Source organism: Pungitius pungitius, chromosome 6 (assembly GCF_949316345.1).
Source record: "Pungitius pungitius chromosome 6, fPunPun2.1, whole genome shotgun sequence".
Taxonomy (NCBI): Eukaryota; Metazoa; Chordata; class Actinopteri; order Perciformes; family Gasterosteidae; genus Pungitius; species Pungitius pungitius.
This window is the reverse complement of record NC_084905.1, coordinates 19,990,181-20,016,732: the sequence shown is the minus strand read 5'-3', so window position 1 is coordinate 20,016,732 and position 26,552 is coordinate 19,990,181. Positions and strand designations below refer to the sequence as shown.

The following is a 26,552-nucleotide window of genomic DNA, read 5'->3' as shown; positions in this document are numbered from 1 at the left end:
CAGCCTACCTGAGTATTGTTGCTGACCATGTCCATCCCTTTATGACCACAATGTACCCAACTTCTGATGGCTACTTTCAGCAGGATAATGCGCCATGTCATAAAGCTGGAATCATCTCAGACTGGTTTCTTGAACATGACAATGAGTTCGCTGTACTCAAATGGCCTCCACAATCACCAGATCTCAATCCAATAGAGCATCTTTGGGATGTGGTGGAACGGGAGATTCGCATCATGGATGTGCAGCCGACAAATCTGCGGCAACTGTGTGATGCCATCATCTCAATATGGACCAAACTCCCTGAGGAATGCTTCCAGCACCTTGTTGAATCTATGCCACGAAGAATTGAGGCAGTTCTGAAGGCAAAAGGGGGTCCAACCCGTTACTAGCATGGGGTACCTAATAAAGTGGCCGGTGAGTGTATATATTAATGAGATATATTTATTGTTCCATTGTAACTTTATAGCTACCGGGGGTCGTTTGTTATCTCATCCCGTTTAAATGGTTCAGTGCAACCTGTGACTCGCTATAATTTGCCGCTCTGTGTGCCGGGTGCTGCACTACACAGAGACTATTGCCTCGGCTTGTGGGAATGAGCAGCAGTGACCCCGGCTGAGCAGACAATAACAGGGTCTCAATAAATCAAAAAAACAGAAGGTCAAAGATAACAGTATAGCCGCAGTAAAAAAAAAAAAAAAAACGACTTTATTTCCCATGTGTGGAAGAACATAAACCTCATGAACCCTGTGGATTGGTGTGAAATGAGAAACGAAGGAAAAAAAAGACCTTCGCAGAGCATCACAGAGGATGTGGCTCCCTCTATTGATGTTACCATGGCAACACACCGCTGCAGACAGCCACCATCGCCGCTAACAAAGGACGGAGAGGGGCTGAAGAGAGAAATGACACCCGTCAGGAGGAGTTCTCACACCTCAGGAGGATCGGCCCGGTTTCACAAAGCGATGACTCGGGCCTCGCGTGGAAGGGGGGGGGCACATAGGCGTGTGCAGGGTGACCGCTCGCTGAGACCGCAGGCTGGTACCACACGGTACCATGACAACAAAAGGCGCTCTGAAGGCCACTGCTGCTCCCTCACTGGCACCGCAGGAGAGGCTTCGATGACTCCAAAGGTCCCGCCTACTTTACAGCTTATGACTGTTTAAAGTATCGAGCTGCATCAATGTCTGTGCAAACCACCATGATAATAATCTTTTAGGTCAAAAAATTAAAACTTGTCTGACTTTGTCCAATCCTTGACATTATAGATCATGTATTATTTTGGGCCTCATTTTTCTCGGTCAATCTAATTACAAGCTAGCAATAGGACACATCCACATACATCCGTATATAACAACATATTCACAGTCATCCTACGCGTCCCTGAACAACGTCAAGCGAACGCGTGATTGTGTACATTGGACCCGTGACGGATGAGCTCGGCCTACAGGCCGCCGTCACATCGGAAGACGGATGGATTTCCCCGTGACTGGAGTCAAGGTGGGTATCGACTTCCCTCCTGCAGTGCGTCAAGACACGCCTCGGATAAACACATCAGCGCTGCCACATGTCAGCCCCGTCCTGTGAACCGCACTGTGGGTCTTTGAACAGTCCGACTAGAGCTCCGTTTATTAACAACCAGGCAACAAAAAAACACACACACACACACACGCACATCCGTCACGGAGCCAGTCTTTTAAATCCAGTGCTCTTCAAGTTCTACTAAATAAAAAAGGCTGTAAATTACCCCTCAGCGATGTGAATTCATCTGGCCCCCCCCGCCAGAGACGGCGCGTCGTGCTTTCACATCCAGTGACTTTCAGCTTTCAAAAGGCTTGAACGTGCTCACAAGGACTGTCGGTCCCCGCGTTAAAGACCCCCTCGTTTGTGTGGAGGGTTTAAGGCTCCCTGCTTTCCCCTCGTCAGCCGAATCCATCTTAAAGACTCTGAGCTTCTTCTCGTCATATCGGTTGGTCCTGTAACTCCGTAATGTGCCTGTGCAGAGCGTCATTAGCATACTATTGTGACACTTTTCTGCAGTTCACTCAGTTCGTGACAAAAAGAAGAAGAAAAAAAAAAACTCCCTTTAACTCCAGACTTCATTTGAGCGGCTGAGTGACCAGTTAAAAATAGAAAAGATAAATAAGGAATTGATGGAGGATTCTAATAATTAATTTACTCTTTTCAAGGGTGTGTCCTGTTTTTACATCTACTTTAGCCCAATTGAAACTTCTATATTGATGGTGGATCAGATAATCATAGATTGGCCAATATGGCGTTTCAAAGGACACATTTTACAGTAAAAAACAACATCTGGGTTATCAGCTGATGTATTTGGACAACAGTCAATATACTTTTTGATATATAATGTGAGTTTTAACGCAGGCATTATTCACTGGCTGTCAACAAATCCCATGAAAACCAACAAATAAGCTCATGAGTAAACAGCTTAAAATGCTCTCAGTACTTTCCTTAAACTGCTGTGGAATGTGGTTTTATTCATCAGACTCAGGGGCAGGAAGGAACTATTTTCAGCAGTGGATGAATCCACATTTCGGGCCCTAATGAGACGATGTAGGTGGAAATTAGTCAAAAATAAACAAAGTGGAGCTGGTTTTAGTGCATTTTCAATTTTTTTGGGGGACAAAATTAAATAGGATGAAAAAGAAGGAAGGACGGGCCTCGGTGCTTCTGCTCATTCTCCTCGTCTCCCCCTCGGCTGACCTGCTTGATATAAATATCCACGCCTGAACTCCTAAATCGAGAGCGCCCCGTTTAAAGGCGACAAAAGCGGAGCAGCGGTGGAGCGAGGCCCGGCCCGCTGCTCCACATAGCCTGCTCCACATTCACGGAGGCAAGGGGGTTCACGCAATACGAAGACGGCTTGTCAAAAGGTTCTGAGCCGTTTAGTTTTAGTCGCAGGTGAGTTATCGTGAAATCCAGTTCAGGCTGTAGTGTTCAAAGCTGGGTGTGGGGTTTTTTTTCGTGAAGTGTGTGGTACCAAGGACAGCTCCTCGTTACAAAAGTAAAAGTCCTCGTTGTGATCTGACATCCTGTTCTAAACATAGAACATATGACGGTGGAAAGTTTCATGCCAGGAAAGCAAATCAGCTCACACACATACGAACGAGGTCAAAGCGTTCAACACTTGTGTTAGAGGGTCAAGCCTTGACCCCTGCGATGAAAAGGTCACAGCCAGGACTAGTTAAAGAAATGGTTGATACGCTCTGCTTCGCCAGGCCTTTCCTGCAGCATTCATCTTGTTTTCAGTGTAAAGTAAATTAAAACAAAGTGATGTTGGGTAATGAGCTGAACTGATGCCTCACTCTTCATCATATGTCAGATTAAGAGAGGTTGCTGGTCTTAATCTCGTTTTCCTAATGGGAGCTCATTCCTTCCGTCGGACTGGGAGCTTTCGCCCGAGCTCAGAGACCAAGTGATGTGAAGTGGGTCGGAAAATGAATTAGGTCGCCATAGGCCGCCCTATCATCGTGTGCTAGTGTCTAAAACCACTGCAGTGCAGGCCATTGAAACGCATCCTGTCACTCCCAAACATGGCAAATAAATTAAAATGCAAACTGATTAATGTTATGTCATCTAATATAACATCAGTGAACTATGAACCGCTATAATCAAACCCGGGCGTTTCAGATTAATTAGCTCCTCGTGCCAAAATGACGTCACTTGAGGTCACGAACCTGCTCATTAGCTCACGGCGGCGACAGGAAGCTTTAGTTCTCGTTCCTGTAATTGTGATTTGGCAGCGCGGCGCGTTCGGTTACTACTAATCCGTCTCAGCCTTTGTGCCCTGTTAAGAGTTCTGTGTCTCTGGGGAAGAAGCAAAAGCACGAGTATCCAATGTGTATTTGAATGGGTCAAAATGGTTGGAAAGGTTATGTCTAAAACTTGTTTGTAGCCAATCCCCAAAGGTATCCATTTGTTTCATTGGATTCCCAGTAGTTTTGCCCATTGAAGTTACCGATCCTCATGGGGTGCTCACATTATTATGTCAGCATCGAATAGCGGTGCGGTTGGCTAACAGCTAACGGAGTGAACGGTGTGCTAACCGCTAGCATAAGTACAAGTGCACACACACACACACACACACACACACACACACACACACACACACTGCTGAACCCCTCTGCGCCCACTAAAGCCCGCTGACAGCACAGGGAGTTTTAGTTGTTTTTTTGTCAAACACTTTGAAGGAAGGACACATCTGGAACATCCAACAGAAACCTGAGGAATGTTAAACCTGCCGGTTTAAGAGTGTTATTTATTTGATGGCTCTAAGACTTAATTAAGACTGATCCCACACTCCTGTGACACGTTCATCTCTTCCTTCCACTGAACCCACAGGTGCGTAATTCACAAGTTTCAATGACAGCCACAAAAAATAATTTATCATGTGACATTAAAAATGTACAAATCAATTTTTGAAAACCTTGCCCTCGCATCGTTAACTCGGGTTCTTCGCTCCATCATCAGCATTGGCCTCATTCATAACTCATGATTGAGGAGATGACAGAGGACGATATTGGCAGAATTATCCCAAAGCGCATGGCTAACCTCTCCAGACTTTTCAGGACAACTCCTCACCTGGTTCGACTGGAGGCCTCACCTCGCTAACGCCACGCCTGACACACCGAGAGGGGAAAGACGTCATCGAGAGAGTCGGAGCTCTTTGGTATTTCGGTGCGTGAGACTTCTGGAGCAGACTTGAGTGGAGCTCAATAACAGCAGCCGCCCTGTCTCCTCCCGTTCTGACGCTCCTCGAAGGGCCTCTGAGCTCCTTTTGAGGTCGTTCATTCAGTCTTTGTTGCAGCACATCGCCATGGTGACGCCCTACACCTCCCACATCCACAAACTCACGGCCTGGGGAACATTAATGTCTGAAACAAACAGTTTTCCAAATTGGACATTTTCAGTAGACGTATTGAGGAATGTTTAAGCTCATTTAAAAAAAAAAAACGAATTGTCTCCTTTAAATGAGTCCTGTATCAAATTGCAATTATACATATATTTTCCAGCCTGGAACTCACGTGCACTAACGTGCGCAGAAGGGGAGTTACGTCTTTCTCTGCTAAAGTAGTAGCATTACTTGTAGCATTTATTGCATTAATAATGAAGGAAAAGGATTAATACGTCCAAATTGCACTTGCAGCAACGTTTGTCATTTCTTTGAAGCATCATGACATAATATAGACAGAGAGTGAAGAAACAGGCGACTGACTGACTGACCCCCCCCCCCCCCCCCCTGAAAGAGACGACAGGCATGAAAACGCAGTGAGAGCCGCTGCTAGAAAAGGGCAGCAGGAGGATATTGGCAAAGTGTCTCCGTCTCTTAGAGTCCGGTCCACAGCGTGCCAACCATGACATCACCGCTGTCCCTTGTGACCCCCCCCCCCCTTCCACCGTCTAAAGGCCTATTTCCCCTCGCTGTGCAACAGTATAAACACCCCCATTAATGAGCCTTCTGTGTTCAGGCTGCATCCAGAAACATTCCCATGTGTCTACGGAACCTTTGCGTATTATGTTGTGTTAAAAGGGAGGCTTCTATTTTATTATTATTATATATATAATTATTATAATTGCGTTTGTTATTGTGTTTTATTAAACGCTGGTGAAAGAGTCTGAAACCTTCCTCATGTGCATGAAACAAAGAGGAAGACTCTTCTTCTGCAACAACACGACGGAACGACTCCTAACATCCACAGTGCAGATGTGGACGTTAAGCCGCGCACTACAGGGGGGGGGGGGGGGGGGGAGACCCAGCACGATGCTAAAGGGAGACAAGGAGCTCTCCTCCCCAGATGGACGCAGAAAGTTTGGAAGATGGAGGAAAAAGAAAAAGTGAAGGGCTGTAAAATCCGCTTCAGAGCATCGGGCTCCTGCCTGAGAGGCATCGGGCCCTTCGGGGATTTACTCCCAGCTTAAGGTGGCTTTAAAAGTGCCAGCGTGCGGGTTCGCGTCCCTTCCCCCCCCCCCCCCCCCCGCTCAGTAACGACAGCTTATCACAGATATCTACGTGGCTTTGGATGGACGATAACGTCGGTGATGATCCAAGTCCAGGAGGTATCCTCTGGGGGGGGGTTCTATGTGTGTGATCGGCACACGTAGAACCAAATCTTTGACTGTGGCTCGGAAGGAAAACTGGAGCAAACGGCCTCAGCTGTCGCTGTTATTTATCGGCTGCGGTCAATTCAAAGTATTTATAAAAGAAGGAGAAAAAGCAGCGCGTTCCAGTTCCTTTGGCTCGTGGATCTGGATCAAAATGCACAAAGGCTTATTTCAGGACTCTCCAGCTGGTTTATGCTTTTCAAATCTTCTGTTCTGTTTGCAGGTTCAAAAGTCCTTTTTAAACTTTAGTAATGCGAAAAAAAAAGCCTGCTTATAAATGACCTGTTAATTAAATAAACCATATTTTCAAATACTTTGGACTGACATCATCCTTAAAATAACAACATATATATTAATAATATTGGTCACGTCATTAAATCATTTCTTCACAAATTTGAACACATTTTGAGGTAATTATTCTCCTATTGTGTGCCACGAGTGACTGTTTGACAATTGTGTAAAAAGCCTTTCTTGTCTTTGTCACTGTGAAAAAAACCCAAAGTTATTTCACATTACAGGGGTGAAGGGCAGGTTACCATGGACACGGACTCCTCATTAGTTATTATCTCTCTCCTCAGTCCCTGCTTGAAGAGCATTGTCAAACCTGCTTTGTTCAGCGAGATGCAGGTTGAGCTTCATTATTTCGTTTTTACTTTACACACACACACACACACACACACACACACACACACACACACACACACACACACACACACACACACACACACACACACACACACACACACACACACACACACACACACACACACACACACATACATACACACGCACAGGGTTTGTTGTAATGATTCATAAAAAAGAAACCAGAAAAATAGCATCTTGAACTTGTTGCTCGGTTTATTAAAAGGAGTCTTTCGTGATGAAATGCTTTGATTCGGCCCATTGGTGACTTTACTTTTTTATATCTGGTATCATGCACCAAAACCTTAAACCGTTTTCATACACATACCAGAATATAATATCCAGGAAAAATAATATAGTGTATGTTGTAATAGAGACAGAAAAACGTGATTCTGTTTGCCAAAATGTGTAAGTAAATGAATTAATGACACATTAAAACAACTATGATGGAAAAACATGAGCCGGCCCTGAGCTTTGAGTTTGGAAAGGTTCTTCAAATCATTATCAAGAAATATAGAACTTTGACGCCCAGCTTTCCCGAGAAAATGCTGCGAAACGTCGCTGTGCCGACTCACATGCAAACGGGTCACCATGGCAACTGGGCAAACACCTAAACCACGTTGTCAGTTATTCATGTCAGTAGATGTCAGCAGAGCTTTGCTAGAGCCACTGAGTCAAAGCTGAACAACAATGTTTGAGGAGGTATTTTGCCATTTGTTGTTCTTCTGTGATTTGGACCCCCCCCCCCCCCCCCCCGACCCAACATGGCCGCCATCAGCATGGGTCTCCTTCTCCGGCCTGTCTGTCCCTCTGTGTCACCCACTGCCTTCCTTCCTCTGGTCAACATGCCGATTCTTTTATCTCTCTCTCTCTTTCTTACGTTGACATTCATTCTCTTCTCTGCAGATTTCGGCTTCAGCTTTTCATAAAAAAAATTTAAAAAACTAAATTAAAAAGCTGCATAATGTTCCTCGCCGCCTGCTCAACGCGTGCATCTGTGCCCATCTGTTTGTGCTCTATAACCCCCTGGGGCTAGAATCAAAACGAGAGAAATTAAACTAAAACGTTTGGATGTGGGTGTAAGAAACATCTGACGTGGCCAATTTAGAAAAGAGGCAGAGCGAAGGTAAAGAAAGAGAAGGAAACCGAACGCAGCTCCTGCACCCAGAGACTTACATCGTCTTCAGAAATAAACAGGAAACTCAGCGGGGGGGGGGAGAGCCGAGAGAGGGAGGGGCAGACGAGTTTGTCGCATCGGTTTGAACTGAACTGAAGAGTCGAAGCGGCCTCTCTCTTTTTTTGCATAAATACATTACAAACACAGCGTAGCGATTTGCTGCACAACTGTACATCTTCTTCTCCACACACACATGGACACGCACTCCCCTACACTCAGAGGGGAGAGCAAATAGGGAGGTGCAAAAAGCACTGCAAAGCCTGCTCACTGCTGCATTCTCCCCCGCCGGAGCCTCCCCTCTTTTCTGCCTCCATTGTTGTCGGCTCAGGATCCGCTCTTTCACTCGCCCCCCTTTTGTCTGGGTCTCCAGAAGCCGACAGAACGTGCAGACGTTTTTGGGAGTTTTGTGCGGCTGCGATGGTCGTTTGTTCTTATTCGCGGGGCATCGGCGTTCGACAGTGGACGGGGGGGGGGGGGAGTAAAGTGTAAAGTGATGGATCGGCCGAGGGGCCCCTTCATCGCGACGCCTCTGAAGGGTTTAACGAGGCTTCGTCATATTTATTGTGCGCAAGACTGCGAGTTATTGTTGCGTCACGACGGAACATCGGATCACCTGGTTTGCTGAGGGCCAACGTAACCACGGCGACCTGCTCACAAGGGCGATGCCGACGCGGCGTGTAGCCCCCGTGGCGCCTGCCGTGTTCAACGTCATTGATGGTCAGTATCGACCTCAAATCCGGACCTGATGGTGGACCAGCGGAGGACAAGGGCGCAGCCTGAAGTGAGCTAAAAAAACGGGGTAACCAACAAATCCTCGGACCCGAGAGGGTCGCTCAAAGCCCGGCTGGTATGCACGAGAAAGCTGGTTCAAGCCGATTTCGAGCGCTGCCCTGCTGATTTACATAATCAAGTTGGCTCCCAATTAGAAAGCCGTCTAATGTGCCCAATGCGAGCACTTACCCAACGACGTAAGAGGGCTGAGACTTTCAATAAGACGGCCTAATGAAGTACGTCGACCATCGCGGCTCCGCCGCGTTGCGCTTCGGAGCCGTGCGAGGCCTTCAGGCGCCGCGTTGCCGGAGGGGCGGTGACCCGGTTTTACTCCCGACACGCGGCCGACACGCGGGGGAAAACCTCTCGGGTCGGCGTGCGACAAGTGTTCCAGCGGTTCGAAATGCTCGACGAGTGGAAGGTTTTGTGATCTGCAGCCGTGCAGTAGAGTAAATCTGATTAACTGATATCAAATCTAACTAAAAATAACACGCCACTATTCTGATAAACTATTATTCAAACAGAGATTTACTTCAGAAGTCTTACTCTTAACTGTTTGGTCAGAGCAAACAACCCGTGAGAGGGTGTCAGTTCATCAACAGCATAATTGCAATAATAACACCCACCCGCTGTAGAATAGCTGTTTATCAAGAGGCGCTGACCTTTGACCTCCAGGTGGGAGGATGGCATCGCACGTAGTCATCAATTAATCACACTTGCGTCCCCTTTAATTAGTCATGTCTTGTTCATGCTGCGACACGTTCTTATAAGGAAAACTGCGTGAATGTGTTACTGTGAAACCGTCGTGTTGGTTTTTTTAAGCCGTTATTGGCGACATTCCTTTGAGATCGTTAGAATAGTTGCGATGCGGCAGTGGCTCAGTGGCTCTTTATCAGCAAGATGTTGGTGTTTACATGAACATCTGCTCTAGTAAAAGGGATCCACTGTTCCACTCGGGGTTGGACGAGTCGCCCCCCGTGCCGCTCGTGCCGCTTCCTCTGCTTTCACGTGGAAACCTCGAGGCCGTCGCTGTGGGAGGTGAGGGCCGAGGCGTGGGAAGCAAATGTCAAACTGTGACTCAGCGCCCAACCACTAACCACTCGGGTTATCGTATGCGATCCCTGACGCCGCCTTGCTCCGTGGTACCTTTAGAGATCGGAACCGTGCCGACTCGAGGTTTGTTTCTTTAACGTTGTTTTGGGCGCATGACCACGAGGAGCAAAAAAGTGACCCGGACATGTTGATGCAACGCGTTTGGCCTCTGGTGACACAAGTGGGTGGAGCTACGTACAGAGAACATTTAGAGAACATTTTTACACGACAGGAAGGTTTTCAAAAACTAACTTTCATGAGCTGAAAACCTACTTTGAAAGGGTTTAAGTTATCAAATGAAACAAAGACACACGTCTACCTGACAAACCACACCCTAAAACAAAGCCTATTGACTGCTAGACAGAATTCAAATTTGCTTCCTTTTTTATTTAGACTAAAAAAAACATCATCCCAACTCAAGCAGGACGTTAAAGTGCTCCATCCTTTACTCATCAGAGTGAAACCTGACAGAAGGACTCTGTGACGAGTAGAAAAAGACTTGTTTCTACTCTTGGTATCGTTCCCAAACAAAGTCATGGAGTGATGCACCTTCATCCCTGACCACCGAAAATCTACACTGCAAAAACGGAAGGAAATCTTTTATGACACAAGATTATCGAAGCGACGGCTCAATTTCATCCAAAAATGAAGGTTGGGATTAGTAAAGCAATTACTGAGACACGGCCATGCATACAAACAATCACAGATTAGATCAGATTAGACAGTCACACACACACACACACACACACACACACACACACACACACAGAGGCCAGGTCGAACCACCTCTGCTGAGTCACTGGAAAAAAACACCAAGTCCCAGGACACCAGCAGAGGAAGCTAGAGACACCGACGGGTTGGTGATAACTCAACAACCCGGGATGAATGCTAATACTGAGCAATGAAGGCTTTTCCTGGAAACACTAGTCATTCCTGCCCACCACACACACACACACACACACACACACACACGCACACACACTGAGAGAAGGATGGTCACATTGCAACAGCAGCGGTAACATCCTCGGCATGAATGAATCATCACAAAACAGTTATATTTCAGAGTACACCCACACCCCCCCACACCCGCACCCTCCCCACACACACACACACACACGACCTCTCTCCTCTCTTTGTGCACTCAGGTCTGAACCTGGTCACCTGTCCTCCCCTGGACCAGAACCCGGAGAACGACTTCATCCCGTTACAATGGCCGCCGTGGCAATGACACCACAGACACACAACCCGAGTGTCTGCGGGGGCCACGGGGTTCATCTGCATCACCTGCATCACCTGCGCGTAAGGTGTCGAGCCACAGTGACTGGGCAGAAAAAAAGAAAGGCTCCGTTTAGTAGACCTGCCCCCTACATCCTCAAAGATCTCTTCTGTTTGCTCTAATAACAATATAATATATTAATATAAGTGGGTACTGTAGCTCGTACACAGGTGATTCCTCTTTTGGCTGATGTACAGATTTTCAGATCAAACAGATTTAGGCACCTACTGTTCTACGAGCTGTATTAATCCCGTTACTTTGGATAAAGGACTGGAATCCCGTTTGAACCTCGCATGCCTCCTCTTATGTCAAGGTAGATTTGGGAGGGTGACTTAACGAGTTTATGCTGTCTCATGCCCTATTTGCTCGCAGACATTCTCTCCGCTTTGCGCGACGTCAACAACGCTGCGCTTTAAAAAAAAATAAAAAAATAAAAAGGTAAACGTTGCGTTCCCGATTTTTGAGATGAGGAGAACCACTCGGAGAGAAATTATAGTAGAAGTGAACCGGTTGACACGAAGTTGTTTGGGAGTAAATGTCGCGTTCGGAGAGAGAGAAATCAGGGCATAAAATGCGCAGCGGCCGCTCCACGGCATCTGAAGAAAGCCGCCGCCGCAATCCACTGCGCGCAGAAAGGCGCAAAAAACACAAGAAACAGTTTACGTACCGTACTGGATGATGTGCCACTTCTCCGGAGAGTTGTGTGTTTAGAAACGGGAGAGGAGCGTCGGCGGGGTGCGCGGATGCACGCGTGCGCGTGTGTGCGCGCGTGCGTGCGTCGGGCGGAGACAGCGGGGACAGAGGAGGAGATTTGGCACATTTGGAGACGAACGCAGACTGGCGGCGGAGCGCGGCGCGCCGAGATGCGGCAACATCCGTCTGCTGAGAGCCGGGCAGCAGCGTGCGCTCCGGGCGGGGAGGGGCGCGCACGGCTCACACACTGCGCCAGCGGTAACTCATTCACTGCCGGGCCCCCGCATGGGGGGGGGGGGGGGGGCTTCTTGTAAGCAGAGGGTGGGAGGCAACGGCCCTGAGCTGTGCGTGCGTGCGTGCGTGCGTTTGTGATTGAGTGAGTGGTGCATGCGCGGAGCTTAATGAAGGAATCTGTTTTGTTTATCAACAACTTGAGAATTAAATTATTTTATTTTTAATGGGGGGGGGGGGGGGGGCAGAAAATAAGAAAATATATAATATTAAATTATGTAATGTATGTGAATGTAGTTTGTACCAATACAAAAAGAATAAAGAAATCAAAATAAAACAACTCTGAAGCAACGTTATTGTCTCAAACAATAAAATACAAAATAGTAGAGGGAGAAGATGTTTTAACTGTTATTAACTGAGGAACCCAAAAGTTAGGCCACAAAAGCACATTTTAAGTCAGGGCCCCTCCACAAACAGAGTCTTAAGATACTTTTGCAGTTAAAAACAAATCGTCGCAGAAGTAAATTGGCACGTAGAGCCCCGCCCACTCAGTGCAATCACGCTGCTGACAGGTCGTGTGCAGAATGTCCGCCCACAACATCGATGAGTTTGTGTTTAGTTGTTGACTCTGTGTCACGTGAGCCAGGTCTCTCTCTCTCTCACACACACACACAGCTTCTCCATCTGCGTAATGGAATGTAGCTTAATGCGAATCCCTCAAATACATTATCGAGTATTGTGGGTTTTATGTATTTGTGTGTGTGGGTGTGTGGGTGTGTTTCCTCTTCAGGCTTAAGTTATTCTCATTTGTTGTTGACCTTTATGTATTGTCGTGTACACCTGACCAGAGAGATTCTTTACTCTTGACAAGAGAATACAAATAAACTTTGCCTCAGGGGCAGGTATATATATATATATACATATATGTGTATACATACATTCATCTTTTACCACTAAAGTAAGTTATTGGTCTCCTTACCTTAACCACAACTTGACCGTGGGCTCCATTTTTAAGCTCATTACTGCAGGATGTATTCCTGTTCCTTTTCTAACTATATGTCTCTCGTCCTCTTTTTTTCCTTCTTCAGACTGCAGTGATGGCAAGTCCTGGGATCAATATCAAAGCTTTGCATAATTCAATAGGTTTCTAAATAATGTATGACGCAATGAGCCACTTTGGAAGGGTGTCTCTCTCTCTCTCTCTCTCTCTCTCAGACTGTGTGTCTCTCGTGGTCGGGGGGGAGTCAACACTCCATTTGCATTGATGACATGTGATGAACAAAGCATTAAAACAATAAAGCGAACCCAGTTGAGAAGCGCTGGCCACGCTCCGATCCGTCCCACGCTGAGAAGGCGGATCGGCTGTGAGATGCTCTCTGGATATTTCCTCCTCCTGTTGCTGCAGCTCCTCACTGCTGCAGAGAGGAGGCTGTGGAAGGATCCACTGGACTCCGTGGTGACGGTGCTAAAGGGCCCTGCGAGCTCCTCGCTGCGGCGCCAAGCCAGACGTCTTCCACCTGAGAAGCTATTCTTAGACACGCCGGCCCTCTCGCTCAGATTAGCTGTCCTTTATTCAAAATAATACACCTTCACAGATCCGCTCTTTTGCCCACGCGCAGAGGGGGGGGAGGGGGAGGCAACCTCAGGTGGATTACGGGTCGGTGCTGACGCTGCTGGATTAGCATTAGCACACAGCTGTGGACTCACTCGGGTCCATTCGGATTTAAACGTGGGGAGTCACCTGAACGGGTTAATGACACCGCAAAGAATGTGGTTTGAATTACTGGGACAGGAAACAATTGTTTGTTTGTGCGTTTTCAGTAAATGTGGCCTGTGTGTTACGATAACCTCAATGTTACACAGTGACAATGTTTCCTGAACACTAAAATACCCATGAGCCTCGGCTGCAAATCAGAAGGCACTCGTCTGAAGTGCTGAAATTCACATTACTAGAAAGCACAACGGCGTGCAGAGAGGCGGAAGGAAAAAGGAGTCGACTCAGCGGAAACTGTCTCTCCACGTGGGTCCAGCTCAGGGCCGCCGAGATGGAAGCGGACAGCTACTTCAAAACGCCAGCCGACTCCCATGACCCCCCAGCTGTGTGTGTAGGAGAAAGAGGAACCCGTGTGTGTGTGTCTGTGTGTTGTGACAGTCTGGCCTAAAGTATAGGAAGAGTGTGACTGTGTGACCTTGAATCAACGCGTCGCCTACTCCTATTGAGAGGGATGAGTCCCCCCCCCCCCCCCCCACACACACACACACACACACACACACACGCTGCGACATTGTGAACAGAACTGCTGTGTCACACTGTGGGTCAGGACACTGTTACATAGCAGAATTAGGATGGGGGTTACCTTGAGTGCTGTTACAGCCAATGAGAGCAGAGACTGCTGCTGATGATGATGATGATGATGATGATGATGGAGATCAATGAGGCCCACATGGATACGGATAGATGATGAAAGCTCTGACCACAGTGATCTATGTTTTAGGATTTTCTTTTCTTTTCTTTGCATTGAAACATAAGTTTTGTACTTTTAAATATTGATTTTACTTTAATTTGTATTTCGTGATGATATTAAATAATTAATAATTAATTAATAATTACATTTGACAGCGGTATTGAGGACGTTGAAGGTACAAAGTCAATTATGCAAAAGACAGTTGACCCGAGCTCAATGTCACTTGAGATTCAGTCTGCACAATAAACCGTCCCCTCGAACCAGCTGCACACTGAAGGTGAGTCGAATAACCAACCCAGTCTCCAAAAAAAGCGTGAAATGGCTACGTTGGTCCACCGTGATAAACGTAGTCATGTTACGTTTTCCCCCAAAATAACGTTACTATGTTACGTTTCTTTTGGCCCATTCATTTACATTGCTTTGCAAATAGGTCACGTGACTATCAAGTTTCCCGGTAGCGAAAAGAAAAACATGGCGGACGGTCAGCATAATCTCCGTGAAAAACACAATATTTTAAGAAAGCATCAGCATTTGTATGCATTTCGATGGCATTTCTAGCGAGAAGTATGCGTTATTCTTTCATAATCTTCTATCAGAGACTGTAGAAGACCTTCCGTTTATTCGTTTCTGCGAAGATTTGAGTGTCCCTTTGGCAAAGCGTGGCTACGCAACGCCTTTAACGGCGCATTATTAAAAAAACACTTCCAGTGGGGGCGTTACCGTAAAGAAGCGTTCAGCCTTAAAGCCACTAATCGCCAAACAAAACAAACTCAAAGCACTCGAATCACATTATGACTTTTTAAACATAAATTCCGTTATTTTTATGAGTTTTCAATGAAAGAATGCATCATTTCCGGGGGTAGGCATGCCCGGGACATCCCGAATTATGGGCAATTTTGATTTGTCCAGCTTTTTGACAGCTCCAGTCCCGACTTCCAATCACAGCCTCCTAAATCAATGACGCGCCTAAAACTCTCGGATCGAACATTACGTCTTGTTTACATGGGAAAGGGGGGCGGGGCTTCGCCCTCAGAGCGGAGCGTCATTTCTCGCTCCACACGTCTCCTCTTTTTACTGGCCAGGAAAACGGGCGATCTATCCCACGTGGGTCTGGCTCCATTCCATTGGCTCTGACGAATCCATAGAGAGGCGGGACTTATAATTTGCCCGGCAAACGGAGAGATTTGAGCTGCATTGCTTCCACTGTGCGTGAAGTGGCCGTGAGGCCTCCACTAAAGTCTCTCTCTATTTGTTCTGCTTTACTCAATAAAAGTAAAACCTTTACAGATATACTGTCCACACACTAGGCTAACATAATGGAGACTTCCAGGCTTCGTCCTTTATGTTTTATGGGGATAAAGCCCCTGTAAGTAGTTTTTTCCCAAGCAAATCTGAGTTTCTTCTTTTTTTGTGTGTCCCATACAAATATCAAAATATATATACTGATTTTCACATCCAAACACACTCACTTATGTTCCCTTTTATCATGACAACAAGAAATTTCAAGATATACCTTTTGCTTTCATAAATCATACAGTTTTAGTGTGTAAATGCCCAGCAGTGTACGGTCCGAGGGCCCCTATCGGGCCACTTGTTAGATGGGTTTGATGGGTTACCGACTAAAATATATGCCCCCACCCCCTAACTTGATTTAGGTCTGTTGCCTCAGGGTAACTTGTAAATATAATAAGTCAAACAAGCAATGTAAGCATTAAGAAAGTAGTGCATTTTGAGCACATTAACCACAAATGGATTCAAACATAAATTCAAAAATATTAAACAAAGAAATGAAATGACCAACACTGTATGTACAAAATCCACATACAAAACATGTAAACTTAAAGGGCTTGTTTGTGTCAAATTGTATGGCATACACATTCAACTGGCCTACAATAACCTGAAGAATGTCTTAAAATACTGAAGGGGGGGACATGATATCATTAGAAATGTTATGCCAGAGGGAGCACAGAATGTATTGTGGGGTGTTCAACAAGGAGGATTTTCAACCTCTACTATGTCTCCATCCTCATCTTGATCGACAGACTCACTGTCACTATCATCAGACATGCGTTATCCTAGTTTTAGTGTGTAAATGCAATTTCCAGCATGAGACCTAAAAAACGCCTACAGGAATAAAAGGGTTAAACCAGATACAACTTGCTTGTTTGACTTATTTGACTTATTATATTTACAAGTTTCCCTGAGGCAGTTAGGGGGTGGGGGCATAAATTTTAGTCAGTAACCCATCCAACCCATCTTAAAACTCAGTCGAAGGAGTCTAACGCCGGAGTCACAGGGTGCAACAAAACTCTGTAGTGAAAAAAGTGAAGGCCGAGGCATGCTGGGTGAGGTGCGATCCCGGCCCTTTTGGGACAGTGTTGTGCCTGAACGCGTTCATAAACTTGTTGATATTTTGGGCGAACGTGAACTCAACGTACTGTATTAATGCCCGATGAACGTCACTGTTCTCGTTCATTCTGGTGTCTATGAACGGCGCGTTCGTTCAGCTTAACATCGTTCAATGGGGTACCAGATTTCTATAGAAAACACACCATAAACGCGCATTAATAAGTGTAGCAAAGAGGCGGCGTATAATAATTTTAAAGAGTTTATGAAGTTACTGACAAGGTCGGTGAGGATGGGAGGAATCTGACCTTTCTTTGCAAACATTTGCACCTTAATGATTACTGTCCTGTTTTTCTTTTAATAATTCCTTATTTAAAAAAGACCATTTAAGCAGCATGTGTTTGAGAATGTAGTGTAGGGGTAAACTCTGCAACTGCTGCTAGTGTGGAGTGAATAGACAGCAACATAGCATCAAAGAATCATTAGGGAAATGCTGTCCCCTCAATGCTAATGTAAACCCTGGTTGGATAAGGATTCAAATTGGATAAGAAGATTAAATCTGATGCATAGCTTCAGTGTTAAAACTGATAAAATAATTGCTGTCTGTGGTTCTGGGCTGTGGCAATAATTTAAAAAAAAAATAGCTCGCAGCAACGTATGGAAAAAAAGAACTGAACTAGTTCATTTTTTGGAACCGTGAACTTAGTTCAAATATTTTGAATTATGAACTGAACTAGTTCCTTTTTAAAATTTGTAAACTAAACTTTGAACTAGTTAATGTAGAAAGTAAACTTTCCCAACACTGGCTATAGGACCCCGGAAGATGATGAACTATGCCTGGGAAGGGCGAAGCCATGCCGGTACGAGCATGATGTGCAAATTAGTCGTCAGATCAAAGTATAGTAGTGATAGACTAATCGAACCATCTAACAAGTGGCCCGATAGGGGCCCCCGGACCGTACACTGCTGGGCATTTACACACTGTATGATTTATGAAAGCAAAAGGTATATCTTGAAATTTCTTGTTGTCATGATAAAAGGGAACATAAGTGAGTGTGTTTGGATGTGAAAATCAGTATATATATTTTGATATTTGTATGGGACACACAAAAAAAGAAGAAACTCAGATTTGCTTGGGAAAAAACTACTTACAGGGGCTTTATCCCCATAAAACATAAAGGACGAAGCCTGGAAGTCTCCATTATGTTAGCCTAGTGTGTGGACAGTATATCTGTAAAGGTTTTACTTTTATTGAGTAAAGCAGAACAAATAGAGAGAGACTTTAGTGGAGGCCTCACGGCCACTTCACGCACAGTGGAAGCAATGCAGCTCAAATCTCTCCGTTTGCCGGGCAAATTATAAGTCCCGCCTCTCTATGGATTCGTCAGAGCCAATGGAATGGAGCCAGACCCACGTGGGATAGATCGCCCGTTTTCCTGGCCAGTAAAAAGAGGAGACGTGTGGAGCGAGAAATGACGCTCCGCTCTGAGGGCGAAGCCCCGCCCCCCTTTCCCATGTAAACAAGACGTAATGTTCGATCCGAGAGTTTTAGGCGCGTCATTGATTTAGGAGGCTGTGATTGGAAGTCGGGACTGGAGCTGTCAAAAAGCTGGACAAATCAAAATTGCCCATAATTCGGGATGTCCCGGGCATGCCTACGCCCGGAAATGATGCATTCTTTCATTGAAAACTCATAAAAATAACGGAATTTATGTTTAAAAAGTCATAATGTGATTCGAGTGCTTTGAGTTTGTTTTGTTTGGCGATTAGTGGCTTTAAGGCTGAACGCTTCTTTACGGTAACGCCCCCACTGGAAGTGTTTTTTTAATAATGCGCCGTTAAAGGCGTTGCGTAGCCACGCTTTGCCAAAGGGACACTCAAATCTTCGCAGAAACGAATAAACGGAAGGTCTTCTACAGTCTCTGATAGAAGATTATGAAAGAATAACGCATACTTCTCGCTAGAAATGCCATCGAAATGCATACAAATGCTGATGCTTTCTTAAAATATTGTGTTTTTCACGGAGATTATGCTGACCGTCCGCCATGTTTTTCTTTTCGCTACCGGGAAACTTGATAGTCACGTGACCTATTTGCAAAGCAATGTAAATGAATGGGCCAAAAGAAACGTAACATAGTAACGTTATTTTGGGGGAAAACGTAACATGACTACGTTTATCACGGTGGACCAACGTAGCCATTTCACGCTTTTTTTGGAGACTGGGTTGGAATAACGAGGACCTTTTTTTTTAGTAGTTTGTGTACGAAGCCTTTTGGAACTAAATTAAAAAAAAACATCATGCAATCTAAAGCGAGGCGAGTGATGTTGATTGCTGTAAACACAGAGGAGTTGTAACCATGCCGACACTCGCAGCTCCACAGCCATAACTTCTGCTCCATCGATCCCCTCGGGGGGGGGAATCTATCCCAGCGGTGATGAAAACGTCTCCTTCTCGCCGTCCAATACAGCAGGCGGACACAGGGGGGAGGGGGGGGGGGGACATAAATCAGAGTCAGGAGGGGTCTGGAGATGCAACCGGAAAGCAACGGCTCTGCCCCGCTTGAGAGACTCCCCCCTCCCCCCTCCATAATGCTAATATGGTTCTGTAAAGCTCACGGTGGGAGCTAGCAGCTAACGGTGCAAAACCTGAATGTGAGGTCATGTTTATGATCAGAAGTAGGTGACCAGAGGAGAAGCACCATGTTCCGCCCATCACAATATGCTTGTTTACTTTGCATCGATTGACACTAGTTTTGTTTTGTCCAGATGCAGAAAAGTAATCTGTATCCTTGCTTTTCAACCCGGAACACAAAGCATAAAGACATAAATGACTGTGACGGTTCCTGATTGGACGTAGTAGCTCCAAAGTCACAAAAGGGTCACACTTATTTTAGATTATTCAGATTATTTCAAAAGATTATTAGAACACATTTTCCACGTTTTTCGGAGCTGTGGGTGGAATATGTAAATACAAAAAAGAAATGATGACACCTAAATGATTTGTCGGCTAAATCTAAGGAAGTAATGTCTTCTTCGGCGCCGATTGCAGCTGCTCAAAAATTGTGAATAATTCCTTATTAGTTATTATAGTGACCACACACATACAACTTCAGAAGCAACTAATGAGGGTTTCAAAGTTCAGAGGCAAAGTGCAAATAGAGCCGTGACTTTTTGGAGAGGAAAAAAGTGTCGGGGAGAGAAATGACGAGAGAGCTGAGGGAAGACATTAAAAGGATATTATTCAAAGAATCTAAAGCCATCTATCACGCAGATTTAGATGTGAAATATTCATTTAAGCCTCCAATGAGGAAGTGAAAATAAAAAATGAAAGAAATAAAGGCAATGAGAGCTTAGAGGGGATGTAGAAAGGGCTCCTTCGCTTCCAGATAAGCATACATTATAGCAACAGGGGGGGGGGGGGGGGGGCGACACGCTGCTCCCTAAAATACAGCACTCGCAGGGCCGTGCATGTGTGCAGACATGCACAGTGTTGAACTGGTATTTTTGATTTTTTTAGGTATTAAAGAAGCGACTGAGCGATTACAGCTGATGACGCCTTATCCGAAGTGAGACTAAAGACTAAAGAGGAACTTTTAGCTTGATCTCAGTGGATTGTGTGCTGGAAAAAAAAAATGTGATTTTGCATTAATACAGTAAAGCTGCTCCGGTGGTGCATTTTCATTTTGGGTGTAGGCCAAGAGACCAGAACACCTCTCCAACAAAAACAGACGGATCTGACCTGCGCGTCCCAATTCAAACGCCCAGCCGGCTCCATCCTCTCCCTGCTGACGTCGCCATGTCTGAGGCGACGGCTGTTTCCTGTCACGCTGCTGCGTGCTGACAGCTACACGGCTAATCTGTTAGCATACAGCAGCGGGACTGCTGTGCGTGGACGGATGAGGTCGCCTCAGAAAGGCCCCGTTCGCCCCACCCCCTCAAGGAACTCATGCGGGAAAAAACATTATTGGGAAAAGTGTTTATGTGGAATGAAAAGTAATGTTCTTACCACTACATCTAAATACATGAGCGACTTTTCTAATGAACCCAAACTGCAATCAATCCCCTTCATTCATTCATTCATTCATTCACTGTATCAATGTGCGGTTGAGATCGATAAATAGCAGTATGTCTGTATTATAAAACATCCATAGACTGTCCTGGTATCTTCTCATATGGATGTCTACAGTATTTCATGTGTGTGTGTGTGGGGGGGGGGGGGGGGGGGATCCAAACATAATGATCTACTTTACTTTTTACTTTCCCACTGATTCTTTTGACTTTGCTTCCTTCCTCGGCGCCCACATCTCCCTCAAAGCGAGCGAGCGGCAGAGAGAGAGAGAGAGAGAGAGAGAGAGACAGGCGGAGCAAAGAGAGACCTGATGTTTTCCCGACTCCCTTCAAAGGGACCTCCTGGACCTGTGGGAACGTCACAGCTCCTGCCTCGGTCTTACTAGCGTTCTCGGGGGCTTTGTTCAATGAAGAAATGACCTGTCCCGACAGCCTTTTCTGAAACGGATGCTGCGTCTGTGCATTATAATGGATGTAAAATCACATCGGCATTAGTTGAAGCCAGGGAAGTGTCATCCCTGAGTCATCGAAGTTCTGAGCTATCAATTATGTAAGAGCTATTCTTACATTACATTACGTGTCATTTAGCCGACGCTTTCATCCAAAGGCAACTAACCCGGGAGGTGGGAGGCCTGTGCGGGTTTAAATGAAGTTTTATTGGTGGCGGAAACTGGAAAACGACTCATATTTTCATCATGGCGGGTAGCAACTGGAAGTATTCAGTCTTTAACCCTTGACACTGCATGGAATAGTTAGTTAGTCAGTGTTAAGGTAATATGGAGCAGAGGAAATCAGTGTAATTCAGAAGTATGAACACTATGGTCAAGTAATTGATGTACAATGAGAGATAAAAAAAAAATCAATACTGTTTTGATTTGAAAAATGTGAAAAGACAACATATTTTGTATTCTACACAAGCTCAGAGCCTTGGAAATATTTAATAAAAACCAGTGTTCTGTGAAAGCTGACGATATAATTGAACTATTCTGAACACATAGTCGGGTCATTTTGAATCATAATGGTGTTTGATATGATTTTGTTTGATAACGCAGCGACGAGCTGAGATTAAATTCCTGTTGTTGCTGTTGTTGTTGTTTTTGGTGGAGAAAAGAGGAATAAAAAAGCAAGATAAAACCAGCTTTGTCACTGCTTGTCTTTTGTGACAACCATGACGCAGCTAAAAAGGGTCTTTGATGGCAGCCGGACTTCAATTATACCGACACCTCGGACACAATGGCCCAATGTGGGAGTGAGATGGAGATGTACTTTGAGAGGAATCAAGCTGCAAAGGACTGATCCAACTTCCCTTCAGAGGTTCCAACCTTGCTTAAAACTTTTACTCCTCAAATTCACCCCAACCGACTTACTGAGGACATTCATTCATTCATAAACAGCTTGGCTTAGCACACGCGCATCTGCTGTTTCCATCAACCCCCCCCCCTCCTCCACCTCAGCGTCGTGAAATATCAACACGCAACATCACGCCAGCACTGAGCTGGAGCGGCGCCTCAGAGCCCGATCGATCCGATGGATCCCTTCTCTTCCCCCACAGCGCCACAATCGAAGGGGGAGGGAAGAGGCCGCCGTCTTTTCCCACAATGGACATTTTTCCCGCCAACCCGAAGCAATCTGATCCCCTCGTCTGTTCCTGCAGCCATCGGATCGCCTTCCACTGCTATTGATCCGCCTTGTGTGTGGGGGGGGGGGATCGATACGCAGCCCTCCGGCCTTATTTAAAAAGTGAAACCATCTGAGACAAAATAGCCCATAACGCAACAAAAGAAAAGGACAGGACGTCCCCGTCTGACCGCTACGGCCCCACGAGCTTTTCAACACGACTGGACCGGGCCCGGGGGAACACAACACGCCATTCAGGAATCAATGCGCCTCAGGGCCAAATCAACAGGATCCATGAGAGAAAAGATCTTTACGTGCCCATCATCTCGCGGTCAAAGATCAAACGTTGTTCTCTCGGGAAATCCAGATGGAGCCTGAACTGAAGGAATGATGCACTAAAAAGCCTCCGTCAGCAGCTGTAAAGGAAGGAGACTCACTAGCAGCCCCCCCGAAGGACCGAGTGGACGCCCCAAGGAGACAAAGCACTTTGCTAGGTTTTAAGAATTGTGTTGAAAAAAAAGCTGTGTCATCTTCTGCTGACCACCAGTGCAGCAGTAATCTCTCCTGTGTCTGTTTCCCTCTATGTGTGTGTGTGTGTGTGTGTGTGTGTAAGTGTGTGTGATCCCATCAGGTTCTTACCTGGAAAGTGATGTATGAATGTAAATAATTGCCTATTCAGCATTTTTTGTACTTTAAACCTGAGCTCTGAGCCTTAAATCATCGCATTGCATCAATACGAGAGGCACATGGCGCGCGCACACACACACACACACACGCGCAGGCCAAACACTCCCTGAGCGGTCACCATGGGGATTACATACGGTTAAGCTTTGATGCAATTCAGATATATCAAATGCAACTTTTTAATTTATTTTAAATATACAGTATAAGTATATATATCAAACAAATATCTTATATATCTATATATATATATATATATATCAAATATATATCATTCCAGTTAAAATAAAGCGTCCGGCAGGTATGGACAGCGTGTGTAAATGCGATCACTAAATTGTGAAAAGCATACCAGCGGTCCATTAGGCTCAGGGAGCGCCCCATCACACTGACCTTTGACCTCGGAGGAGAAATGGGCCGAGTGACGAGTTATGAACAGCTGCAGCTGCCGGTCGAGGTCGCAGCTCCTCGGGTCAACGTCCCACGACCGAATTCCTGCCGGGGGGGGGGGGGCGCAGAAAGATTCATCATCATTATGAAATAATTTTAAATCTTTCAATTACAAGTGTGGATTGTTTTTCTAGTTTTTAAATGAAAGGAACAATTAAATGAAACCGTTGTTTTGTCATTGTTTCGTCATCATGAAATGTTTCATCTTAATGATGTAGAAGTAAAGCTTCCACATGAACACAGGCAATAAAAAACTGATCTGAGTTCGATGGATCAGAGGAAATGACTCAGTGATGAACTGATCAGCTTCTCACACTCCTTCAGAGAGGAGATCTCACACAGCAGGAGACACACACACACACACACACCTCCTGTTAGCAACTTCTGGATTCCATCAGCGAGAGTTTTAGGATTATTCCAAAATAATTTACATCAATTCCTTAAAAAAAGACTTGGATGAGGAGGAGATGTCCCACATCAACTTATCGCTGGAATCCACGAGTTGAAATTTAACTAAATTTAAACTAAAATGAGTGTTTTCTTATTTCTGCTTTTTAAGGTTTAAGGTTTAAGCTTTATCGATCTTCATTTTCACCAAACCAACGACTCGGGTCTCATCCTGGGATCCAGCGGGTAAAAACAAAAACACGCCGTTCCAGGAAGCGCTGACGTGTGTGAGGAATGTTTCATTAGCCTCTCTATTCGGGGACATCATCTTCTGTTCCTGGAACAATGAAGTGTGCTGGAGTGACGGTGGGGGGGGGGGGGAGGGGACTCAAATCTATTATACACCAAAGAAAAGGTTTAAAGCGAGAAGTGGACTGACGGGGGGACTCCAGTGGGACCCGGTAGACCTTCATCCTGCCACAGAGACCTGCAGCTCCTACTGAACATCAGATGATTCACACTGTGGCAAAAGCCTAAAGTTCAGCATCCGGGTATTTTGATGAGTAAATGTCAGTTTCTATATAAGCTGTGTTGAGGTGAGGGGGGGCAATGGGAGGAAGTCAGTGGGGATGGATGTGGTTGCTATGGTGTCTCCCGGCTGGCATCTAAACAGCGTGATCAATCACCTGGAACCAGAAAACAGCTTCGACTGGCATAAACAGATAGAGGAGGAGGAGGAGGAGGAGGAGGAGGAGGAGGAAGAGGAGGTGGGCGATGAGAGGTGGAGGAGGAGGATGAGAGGTGGAGGAGATGGAGGAGAAGTGGAGGATTAGAGGTGGTGGAGGAGGCTTCAGCTCAAAGACCCTGGAGTGTGCTGGTCCTCTGAGAGCTCTTTGTGTGTGTTTTTGTGTTCTCGCTGCTAAGCACCTCGTGCACATTCTGTTTTGTTTACTGGTTAGATGACACGTGACATCGGGGACACGCCCGTTTAGAGACACACGTTTTAGCATAAACACACACACACACACACACACACACATACACACACGCTTTCTCAAAACAAACCCACTATTGAGCAGCTCTGTAATCCATGTGATTGGTCGGTTAGTTTTTAATGATTGGTGCTGATCTGAGACTTTTGAGTCCAGTATTAAAGCATTAAAGCATTAAAGAAGCCGTTTCGCTTTGCTAAAAGCACCATCTGCTGCATCCACAACTTCAGTGCGCACGCGGCTCGCGGAGGGTACCGGGGGGGGTGGGGGGGGGGGGGGGGGGGGAATGCGCGGTGTCCTGTGGTGCAACGCTGCAGCAAACACCGCCTCCACCTATGGACGCCATCCTGTCCATTGCGTCAAAAACTCTGAAAACCTTTTGCTCCGTGACACAACACGCCGGTAAACGCGGTTCGGTGCGCTCGTCACTCACCCCGCTCTACGTGCGCCCTGGCGGCGTCCAGCTGGTGCTCCGTGCCGATCTCCCCGATCACCACCAGCATGTAGTGGCCCCCCCGGTTGAACGGCACCCCGTGCCTCCGTCTCCCGCCCCCCTGGCGGTGCCGCAGTCGCTCCTCGGACCCCGGCGGCGGCGGCGGCGCGCTGTAGCCGTCGTCTTCTTGAACCACCGAGAGCGCACCTCGCACCGGCGTCTCCATGGCAACGACCCCTGGAGCCAACGCCGAAGCTGACCCCATCGCCATGACAACTGCCGGTGTGAGCGAAGGGAGGAGTCCGGTGGGAGGGGGAGATGCTGATGGGGTAAGGGAGGGTAGAACAGGGAGGGTGGGGGGGCACGTGGTCAGAAAGGCCAGTTATTTTATGTATATATTTAAACAGCTTTGTTTAACCAACAATAGAACAACAATACATTTTAAGTAGCTCACCTGCAATAATTAAAGGCCTTCCATCCATCTTTGCTATGCCAATGCAGTAAATATGACAAAATACAGCTCATAGTTCTGTCATATTTCATGCTGCCATATAAAGCATCACTAGCTTCATTAAGGTAACATTAGTTTGATGGAGTCAATTTAAATGAAAATAAACAGTTTATTCAATTTTATGATTACTATGTAATTAGTGGTGCTGCAGGATGTGCTGCATTACACTGACATCAAAGAGGGCAAGTTAAATGACACAAACACTTCTTTTTACAATACATCTGCACAAAGTGCATTGTCATAACGCAGGATCAGTAAAACCTTATACATCCATGAAGGGAGGATTTGTAGCACGTTTATTTTTCACATTACACTGACAGCTGATTTCCTTTTTTCTTCAACAGGAGTGCTGCTGCATGTACGTGCTGTGTGGCCTCCATCAGTAAGCTCACGTCATGCTTATGCATTATAAGCATGCATACTACTCTAAAATTATTTTTGACTTAATAGGCGATGTGTCTCAAATCTCATAAAAAGCTGAATCAGACTATAGACTGTAAAACTGGAACAAGACATTTAATGGAGACGATTGGGCAGTGCAGCAGGATTCGTCCTCTTTAAACAATATGAATGTAGTCCTGTGAGGTGAATGTGAAGCACTTA

At 45.9% G+C, this 26,552-nt stretch overlaps 1 protein-coding gene across 2 annotated transcripts in view; it reads right to left on the bottom strand.

Moving 5' to 3' along the window:
* Positions 1 to 26,552, bottom strand: part of map1ab (microtubule-associated protein 1Ab) — a 44,113-nt gene that overhangs the window by 17,126 nt on the left and 435 nt on the right. Inside the window, exons 2-3 of one of the 2 annotated variants that reach the window (XM_037450712.2) lie at positions 25,439 to 25,759; positions 23,570 to 23,671 (exon numbers count right to left, since the gene is read on the bottom strand). In XM_037450712.2, coding sequence (XP_037306609.2) covers positions 23,570 to 23,671; positions 25,439 to 25,759 — 423 coding nt within the window. Of the gene's footprint in view, positions 1 to 4,599; positions 4,682 to 23,569; positions 23,672 to 25,438; positions 25,760 to 26,552 lie in introns of those variants that run through there. The other variant, XM_037450713.2, reaches the window with a different exon arrangement.